This window comes from Suncus etruscus, chromosome 13 (genome assembly GCF_024139225.1).
Source record: "Suncus etruscus isolate mSunEtr1 chromosome 13, mSunEtr1.pri.cur, whole genome shotgun sequence".
Classification (NCBI taxonomy): Eukaryota; Metazoa; Chordata; class Mammalia; order Eulipotyphla; family Soricidae; genus Suncus; species Suncus etruscus.
This window is the reverse complement of record NC_064860.1, coordinates 13,314,522-13,324,336: the sequence shown is the minus strand read 5'-3', so window position 1 is coordinate 13,324,336 and position 9,815 is coordinate 13,314,522. Positions and strand designations below refer to the sequence as shown.

Below are 9,815 nucleotides of genomic sequence, written 5' to 3'. Positions count from 1 at the left end.
ATATTAGGTTTTCTTACATTTATAAAAGTTTAGAAAATGTTTGTTAATTTTGAAAATCTGAAGGGAAGATGGTGTGTAAATGTGTAGTCTTTACTAGAATAGTATAATTCATAATATTGAGTAGTACAAGAAAAAAATCAAAGCATGCTAAATGATAACTACCTTTTTTTGCACTACACTGATCAATATATGTATTAACTGAAAAAAAATCACTGCACTGTCTGTGTACTCACTAATTTAAAATACATGTCCCGATTTCTTAGGAGTTCTTGATGAGTTCCCTGCTCCTTTATTCTTCCATCATGCAGAACCACTATCAAATCTGCATTCTGTACGGTGGAGAGTCGGTGGGTAACCATTAAGCATGTCCTCCCCTTACTGGCTTTATCAAGGGCTTGCTGAACCACCTGCAAGAAAGAAGGTTGTGAGATTGACAGCTTGGGTTAGATGCCAACAAACTCACACAAGTCAAATCAATGAAGATAATATAGCCTTTTTGTTTATTTATACTCCAGAAATTGCTCTACTTTCTGAAATAGAAAATAATAGTTCTGCCCCTAAAACCTGCAATTCACTAACTTCAGTTCTTATTTCTTCTCATATATGGATATATGTGTGTAGAATTGAGTTGTAAAAGTGTCATGGCTTAAACAGTGTCTGAACTGACAGATTACACTGATGATACTAAAAATGAAAGTGGACTTTGAAAGTCAATACTTCTTGAATATGTAAGGTGCTATTCAATGATGGACATGACATTTAAATTTCTATGATAACCCTGTAAGTAGAAATATTTTCTTTCTTTCTTTTTTTTTTTTTTTGGTTTTGGGGTCACACCCGACAGCGCTCAGGGGTGATTCCTGGCTCTATGCTCAGAAATCGCTCCTGGTAGTCTCAGGGGACTATATGGGATGTTGGAATTAGAACCACCGTCCTTCTGCATGCAAGGCAAATGCCTTACCTCCATTCTATCTCTTTGGAACCAGTATTTTCTTTTTCTGATGACTACATTGCATTTCAAAAATTTAGGTCACCTGATCAAGGTCATGCTGCTAATAACTAGTGAATCCAGAGTTTTTCACCACCACTCTCTTTTCTTCACAACACTGTCTTTTGGGTTATATAATGTGAAGCCTGAGGCAGAACAAAAGGAGAGCAGGCAGTTCGCTTGCCTTGAATGTGGCCAACCCTGGCAAAGCTAGATAGCAAAACGTGACAATCATTTATAATTAAGGTGATAATCATTTATAAATCATAATCTTGTGGATAAACTAGTGACACTCATATTTCAGATACCTTTTATTAAAATTTAAGGAAGTTACTTAACTTTTCTAACTAACTAATGTTATATCAGCATTTTAATCAAATAAGTCAATGCAGGGACTAGAGCTATATTATAGGTAGTATATTTATATACTATATATATATAGTATTGGTATATAGGTAGGGAATTAGCCTTGCATGCGGTCAACTGAGCCTTGATGCATGGAACCCCCATATATTCCCGAATCCACCAGAAGTGATTCCTGAGAGCATAGCCAGAAGTAAGAGCCCTGAGCACAGCTGAGTGAAGGTCAAAAAAACAAACAAAATATCCAAAACAAACAATCCAGTTCATCAAGTTATTATAAAGATTGAGAAAATAGCATATAATGAATACCCTATGGACAAGAATGGCTGCCATTCATTTAGTCAATCTTCCTTTAACAAAATGTACCTACTCTGTGAAGAAACTATTAGGGGACAGGGACAAAACAAAATAAAAAATCAGAAGGGACTTGCATGTTAGTCTATTAGTCAGTCAGTGTGAGTCAGTCTACTTCCTTATCTCCTCCAATTTAAGGTAATTCAGTCTGGAGAATGTGGAGTAAAGCGCTGATATTTCTGTGTCAGTCACTCACACATAGACTGCCTAAGTTATTTGGTTATATTGGAATAGTAAAATATTTCTTTACCTGGAGTTTTTGTTTTCAGTAAGAAAAGGTATCAAGTTATTAGGTCCTCTGATTATGAGACTCACCCGAGGTGAAATGCTTTTAGAACATGAGATGCCTGTCCCAGCTCTTCCGACCTTGCCATAGGTCAGTGCTTCTCAAATAGTGGGGCGCGCCCACCAATGAGTGTGTGTGTGAGGCTCCGTAAAGGGGGGGTGCATTTGACCTCGTCAAATGCTGTCATAATAAGCTAAGCCCAGTGTTTATATCTCTGTATGTCTCTGGAGCTGAGAGTTGCTGTGTCCTGCTTCAAACCTCGCTTCGAAATGCTATGCATTGCAAAACGTGCTCATTGTAGCCATTCATCCAGACATCACCTCTGATTCAAAAATCAGTTCCAATTATTTTTATATTTTTGTTTTGCAGGTTAAATATTTTTTTAATAAAGATACTATTTACAGTCATGCAGGGGGCATGAAAAATGTTTTCTTCTTCCTAGGAGGGCATGACAGAAAATAATTGAGAAGCACTGCCATAGGCTAACCTTTCTTTAAAAGGCCCTGAACCATACTTAGATTCTTGGATTAAAAGGTTCTCTTCAGTCTTTTCTTTCCCCAAACTGACTTCAATTTCCAAGATATCCCACTCATATCTGATAATTTATTCTGAGATTAAAAAATAACAGCAACAAAACAGCGTTTTACCTTTTCGCTCTCACTATCAAGGGCTGATGTGGCCTCATCCAACAATAAAATTTTTGGTTTTCGGAGAAGAGCTCTTGCAATAGCTATTCTTTGTTTCTGGCCACCAGAAAGCTGGGTTCCTTGCAGTCCAACTTGGGTGTTGTATTTCTATTATAGAAACATGCAATTATGAAAGCAAAGATAGGTCATTTAAATTAGCATGGCAACTGTGGGTGAGAGCCATCTAAATATTTAAAATTTTGCTATTATCGAAAATTTGTACCCCAACAAGGACTGTAGACTATTCTTGGACTTTGATACAAATAAAGGTTAAGCCAGCAGTAAGTGCTACCATTTTCTTGACATATCTAAACAGACCACAAAGCACAGATCTTTGCCATTTTGTGTCTACACCAAGGAAAAGCTCCAATTAAAGCATAAAAAAATAATTGAAGCGAATAAGTTCCCAGTAAACAAATCTTTTGTATTATTAAATTGTATTACCTTTTATTTTTAGGTCAAAATAATTTAAAGTCTCTAACCACAAGGAAATCATCTGGCCCCTCTGTGGCTCTCCATAAACTTCTCTGGGTAACTCTTCAGAGGCTGGAATGTTCTCATTTGGTACAGATCTCTTCAAAATAATTTAGGCTGTGATCTGGGGATAGTCTTTTTCTACTTCTAGACCCTGATGGTAACATTTACTGCTTGACAATATTTCTACAACTCTCTTCTTTACCAATGACCCCTTCAGTGTTTTCATTCATGGAATAGTAGAGGAAATTTCACATTATGTCATGAGCTACCAGTCTACCAAATCATAACTCATTGGTCCAGTTGGGGGTAGCAAACTCTTGCTTCCTTTTTAAGTTGACCTACTGTTCTCATTTCCTTTAAAACTTCACATGTTCCCCTCAGTTGCTGACAAATAAATGCCATTGGTCTCCAGATATGATCGTCTAGATAGATTAACTCTACTTAAAAAGTAAGTTCATGGCCCCGGAGAGATAGCACAGCAGCGTTTGCCTTGCAAGCAGCCTATCCAGGACCAAAGGTGATTGGTTCAAATCCTGGTGTCCCATATGGTCCCCTGTGCCTGCCAGGAGCACCTTTATTTAGTTTTGGTTTTGGGGGCATGCCTAGTGGTGCTCGGGGCTTACTACTGGCTCTGTGCTCAGGGATCCCACTTCCAGTGGGCTTGGGGCACCATATGATGCACCAGATTTGGAACATCAGTAGTTGCATGCAAGGCAAGTGTTCTACTCACTCGTACTATATCTCTAGTCTGTACACACAGGTCTTACAGGTAATACTATAGAATCTTCACAGAAATATGCTTCTCATTTTGTTTCAGAACCCTGGAGAAGCTTGAAGAAATTGCTTTTTTGACTTATTTGTTTTGGGGTCATAATCAGCGATGTTCAGGGGTTTCCCCTGGCTCAGCAATCTGCTCACTCCTGGTGGGGCTGGGAAGTCACATGTAGTGTCAGGGGTCAAATCCAAGTCTGCTGTGCAAGACAAGGTAACTACACCATCTTTCTTGTTCCTCCATTTTTAAATTTTTATTTTATTTTATTTTGGGGGGTTGTTTGGGTCATACCCGGCGGCTCTCAGGGATTACTCCTGGCTCTGAGCTCAGAAATTGCCCCTGGCAAGCCTGGGGACCATCTAAAATGCTGGGATTTGAACCACCTTCTGTATAAATCAGCTGCGTGCAAGGCAGACGCCCTACATTGTGCTATCTCTCCAGCCCCACTCCTATTTTTAAATTAAAAGCAGGCTTCTATTTTAATTTAATTTTGAATTCTGATAAAAATAAACACACATATTGTGAGTCCTTGAAATTATAACTGTCTATTTGAGTTTGAGATTTGGATCAATGCCTTCTATATTAAACCTTCTCACAGTTACCTAAGATGTTGAACTTTTCCGAGACTTGGTCTCAGTTGTCAGTCATTACAGAACTCAATGTGTTAAAAATGGCAGGCAAGGACATTGCATTCTTGTAGAAAGAAGAGCTGTTAATAAGTCAATAGCAGGAGCCAGCGAGATAGTATGGAGGTAAGGTGTTTGCCTTCCATGCAGTAGGACAGTGGTTTGAATCCCGGCATTCCATATGGTCCCCCGAGACTGCCAGGAGCAATTTCTTAGTGCAGAGCCAGAAGTAAGCCCTGAGCACTGCTGGCTGTGACCCACCTCCCCCCCCAAATAAAACCCCCAAAAAAACAAAAAAAAAGTCAATAGCATAAGCATAGTTTTATATTCAGTAAAGCAACTTGCAGACTGATGTGATAAAAGGGAGTCTTAAATAAGGCGGCCAGGGAGGTCTCTTCATTGAAAAGAGTTTGAAAGTTAAGACTTTTGCTCTGCAAGATACTGAATATGGAAACAAAACAGTAAGAATAAGTATCCTAATCAAAGGGTGAACTTGGCATATTTATAAGACAAACTGAGGCCAGGGTATCCAGAGCCAATTGAATATATGGCTGTGAGGAAGCTGGAGGGACAGAAGGGCCATATTTTAGACGCCACTTCAGTCAGTCAAATAGGTGTTTAGACTTTATCTAAGAGCAAAAGGGAGCCATTAAGAAGATTCAAGCCTTGTAAGGCTTAGTTACAGATGACCTGGGTTTCATCAGCTGGCACCAAATTAGGTTCCCTTGAGCACCACCAGAAGTGATCCCTCAGCACAAAGCAAGGAGTAAGCCCTGAATACAGGTCCAAACACTAAAAAAATTGTTCCAAACAGAGGGATATTATGTAGTTTATGTTTTTAAAGGTTCTCTCTGGTCATTGTGAGGAATAACTATTATAGGCAAAACAAGACGTAGTAAGATCAGAGAGATAGCACAGCGGTGTTTTTGCCTTGCAAGCAGCTGATCCAGGACCAAAGGTGGTTGGTTCGAATCCAGGCATCCCATATGGTCCCCCGTGCCTGCCAGGAGCTATTTCTGAGCAGACAGCCAGGAGTAACCCCTGAGCACCACCGGGTGTGGCCCAAAAACAAAACAAAAAAATGTGGTAAGAGAAGAATCAAAATATGAAACAATTCAGTGCATATGAATAATTTTGTTCTTAGAAAAATTTCTTACATATGAAACTCAAAAATTTCTTCTTATTGTTTTTTTTTGGGGGGGAGGGTTAGGCCACACCTAGCAATGTCAAAGGGTACTCCTGGCTCTGTACTCAGGAATCACTCTTGGCGGTGCTCAGGGAACTATATGAGATGCCAGAGGACTGAACCCAGATTGGCCTCATGCAAGACACTTTACCCACTTTACTATTGCTCTGGTTCTTGTTTTGTTTTTTAGACTACATCTGGCTGTGTTCAGAGCTTATGACTCTTCGTTAAGGGATTTACTCCCATCCATATTCAGGGGAATCAAACTAGAGTCATCTTGATGCAATGCAAGTACCTTAACTCCTGTACTATCTATCTTAACCCTAAAAATGTGCTCATTATATGTAACTTTATATCATATAAAAGCAATAAATAGAATAATTTAAGGAACCTATAACAACAACCTCTTAAATTCATAAATTACTTGGGGTTTTTAGGCAGCTTTGTAGAACAAGATTTCTTACCTCAGGAAGACTCTCAATAAATGAATGGATATTTGCTGCACTTGCTGCTTCTTTGATTTCCTCTAATGGGACAATACGACTGTTATCACCATAGGCTATATTCTCAGCAATGCTGCAGTTGAAGAGCATAGGTTCTTGAGAAACGATTGCTATTTGGGAACGGAGCCACTGTATGTTCAGCACCTTTGCATCCACACCATCAAATAACTGTCAGAAGCATAATGGAGAATGGCTGGTAGGCAAAGGCCAACAACTATATCATGTTACAGTTCACATATTTATTTATTTATTCTTTTTTACAGTTCACATATTTAAGCATATACAAATCATTTCTAAAATGTTAGGTATTCAAGTTTTTTCTTAGTGTGATACTACTCAAGAAAGCCTCATAAATTACATGTTGTATAGAAACAATTGCATGTTTTGTTTTGGTTTCTGGTTTTTGGGTCACACCCAGCAGTGCTCAGGGATTGCTCCTGGCCCTACACCCAGAAATCGCTCCTGGAAGGCTCGGGGGGACCATATGAGATGCCGGGATTAGAACCACCGACATTCTGCATGCAAGGCAAACATCTTACCTCCATGCTATCTCTCTGGTCCAGAAACAATTGTATGTATTTGACTAAAATGCCAACTTCAACAAGTTGTCTTTTCTCAGAATGGCTGTTACATATACTAAAAATCTGCCCAGAGTTTAAAATGATTCCTGTTATGTTGTACTGAAATCAAATGGAAACGACCAACCTCCCTGTCATAGGAGTCCAATTTATTAAAACTCAGTGAGAGTCTTTATAGACTGAGATATAGCAGTTCACATATAAAACATGTCACTTTGTTTTACATAGCATACCCATATTTATTCACATGTATAATAACAGTTGAATGACATTTGAAGAACATACTTATTATGTGATGGGAACTCTGCAGGTACCAGCCAAACAGTGGTGAATAAGACAAGGCTCTTTTTGTTTGTTTTCTTTTGTGGGGAGGGGCACACTATCATTTAACACAGTATTGTGGCAGTAATTAGGTAAGGAAGTAATCAAAGAGATCCAATGGGGAAAAGAGGAAGTCAAATTGTCACTATTTGCAGATGACATGGTAATGTATTTAGAGAACTGTAGAGTGAACCCTTCAGAGAACCTTAAGGATTCCTAACGTTTTTAGAGACAATAAGCCAGTACAAGATCCTAAATCAGTACACAAAAATCTGTTGCATTCGTGTATGCAAATAGAAGAGAAAGTGATTGAGCTACTCTATTCATAAAGGTGTCCAAAAACATCAAGTATCTAGAAATCAATTTTACAAAAAAGGTGAAAGAACTTTTCCTGAGGAATTATGAATCATTTAAAGAGTAGAGGACTTCAGGAAATGGAAAATATTCCATGTTCATGGATTAGAAGAATTAATTGTATCAAAATGTTCAGCCAACCTAAATTATTGTATCTATTCAATGCAATCCCTATCAAAATTCTGCTGACATTATTATTTAAGGATTTCTAATGACCATTGGTAAAATTTGTATGGTACTATAAAACACCACAAATAGTCAAAGCCATTCTGAAAAATAAGGAGTTGTGAGGTATTCGAAACTATAATGTAAAGCTATAGTATAAAAATAAGCATGGTACTCAAGTATAGACATTACAATACTGATGATGAAATCCAAAAGGATAAACGACCTCTGATGATGAGGTGATAGTGAAAAGAGTATACTCATATACTGCTAGTAGGAATGTTGGCTGGTTCATTTCTTATGAAAAACATTATGGAGGCTTTTTAGAAAACTAAAATAGAGACAATATGTCCTAGTAATTCCTGTTTGGTAAGTATGACCTAGTAATCCCTGCTTGGTATCTACTCTCAAGATGCAAAAAACCACCCATTCAAACAGAAATATATACACCTATGCTCATCGCAGCATTTAGTAACATAGTAGCTTGGCTCTGGGAATAACCCAGTTGTTCAATGACAGAAAGTGAAAAATAAAGTTTATATATAAATAAGGTTTATATATATACATATATATATGTATAATGAATATATCACACATAACAGAGAAGTATGGAGTCACAATGGATAAATAAGTTGTTTTATGTGCTGCAAGTTGGATGGAACTAGAGGACATGATGTTTAGTGAATTAATTCAGAAGGAGAATGACAAATAATACTGTGTATTTTCACTAATCTGTATTAACATATCTTGGCAATGGTAGGTAACAAAAATGAGCAGAAACTGGCTTTAGCTTATGGAAAAAATGCCAGGGAAGGGAAGAAATAAAAGGGGGAAGAAGGAAAAGAAGGCCTGTGAATAACATGACAGTAATAATTAGTAATAAATAATAATTAGTAATAAATAACCCTTCTTTAGTGGAGGGGTAAAGTTTCTGTATATAAATAAACTACTAGAACCAAGACTACTGTAAGCATGGGCCCCAAACTGCAATGACTAAACTTAAAAGTATCTATCAAGGAACCAGGATTGGAGGGTTATGGTGGAAGGGGATCTGAGGTCAGCGGTAGAAAGATGAACACTTGGGTGGTGCAATTGGAGAAGGGGACATTGTTGAGTCTGAAAGCCCAAACTATATGTAAGTTACAGTGATGCATAAATCAAAAAAAAATTAAAGGAAAAAAAAGGGGCCAGGTAAGAAAAACAGTCTTTGGAATTCAAAGGAGGGAAAGCTTGCTTCCTTTTTGAGATTAATGGGAGAATTGAATGGGTCTAACTCAAATGAACCTTAGTCACCATAAAGATCTGGCAGGTATCAGGAGAAATAAAGATGGCTTGGGGCTGGAGAGATAGCACAGCAGTAGGGGGCATTTGCCTTGCACACAGCCAACCCAGGACAGAGGGTAGTTTGATCCCTGGCATCCCATATGGTCCCCCAAGCTTGCCAGAGACTATTTCTGAGTGCAGAGCTAGGAGTAACCCCTGAGCACCACTGGGTGTGACCCCAAATCAAACAAACAAACAAACTAAATGAAAGATGGCTAATGGGTAAATCCTGAACCAGGGGATGAGAGAAAACGATCATCTCTTTTGTTATTATAGCTGTTGTTCTATTTGGGCCACATCTGACAGTGCTCAGGAGTAACTCTAGCTCTGTACTCAAGAATTATTTCTAGCAGAGATCGAGCGACTATATAGAATGCACTGGAGAACCCAGGTTGGTCACGTGCAAGGAAAACATCCTATCCGCTGTATTATTTCTCCAACTACCAATTATTATTTTTGTTTTAAACCAGAACAAAATAAAGAGCTGAAGTGTGGATATTAGTTCAGTCCTCTGATACTGGCATTCTATTCCTATTTTTTGTTTGTTGTTGTTGTTGTTTTTTGTTTGTTTTTCTTTTCTTTTTTTTTCTGATACTGGTATTCTAAAAGAAGTATGTAGCATATAAAAATACAAGTCTCTGCTACCTTAACAGTTTAAACTGCTTTTCAGCCTTGAAATTCAACCAGTCACCAACAATAATTCTGTCCTGTTTGTTCTTTCCAAATCAGTGAGAATGCTTAAGCTTAAATGAATATTTAAGAATAGGCCTGTACTAGTGTAACCTGCCCCCAAACAATGCACCTTATATGAAACACAACTACAAACATCTTTG

General features: G+C 38.0%; 1 protein-coding gene across 1 annotated transcript in view; it reads right to left on the bottom strand.

The window, feature by feature from the left end:
• Positions 1–209: 209 nt before the first annotated feature.
• ABCB5 (ATP binding cassette subfamily B member 5) overlaps positions 210–9,815 on the bottom strand; it is a 101,020-nt gene continuing 91,414 nt past the window's right edge. Inside the window, exons 24-26 of the mRNA XM_049785979.1 lie at positions 6,203–6,409; positions 2,639–2,785; positions 210–407 (exon numbers count right to left, since the gene is read on the bottom strand). Of these exons, the coding sequence (XP_049641936.1) occupies positions 210–407; positions 2,639–2,785; positions 6,203–6,409 (552 nt within the window). The remainder of the gene's footprint in view (positions 408–2,638; positions 2,786–6,202; positions 6,410–9,815) is intronic.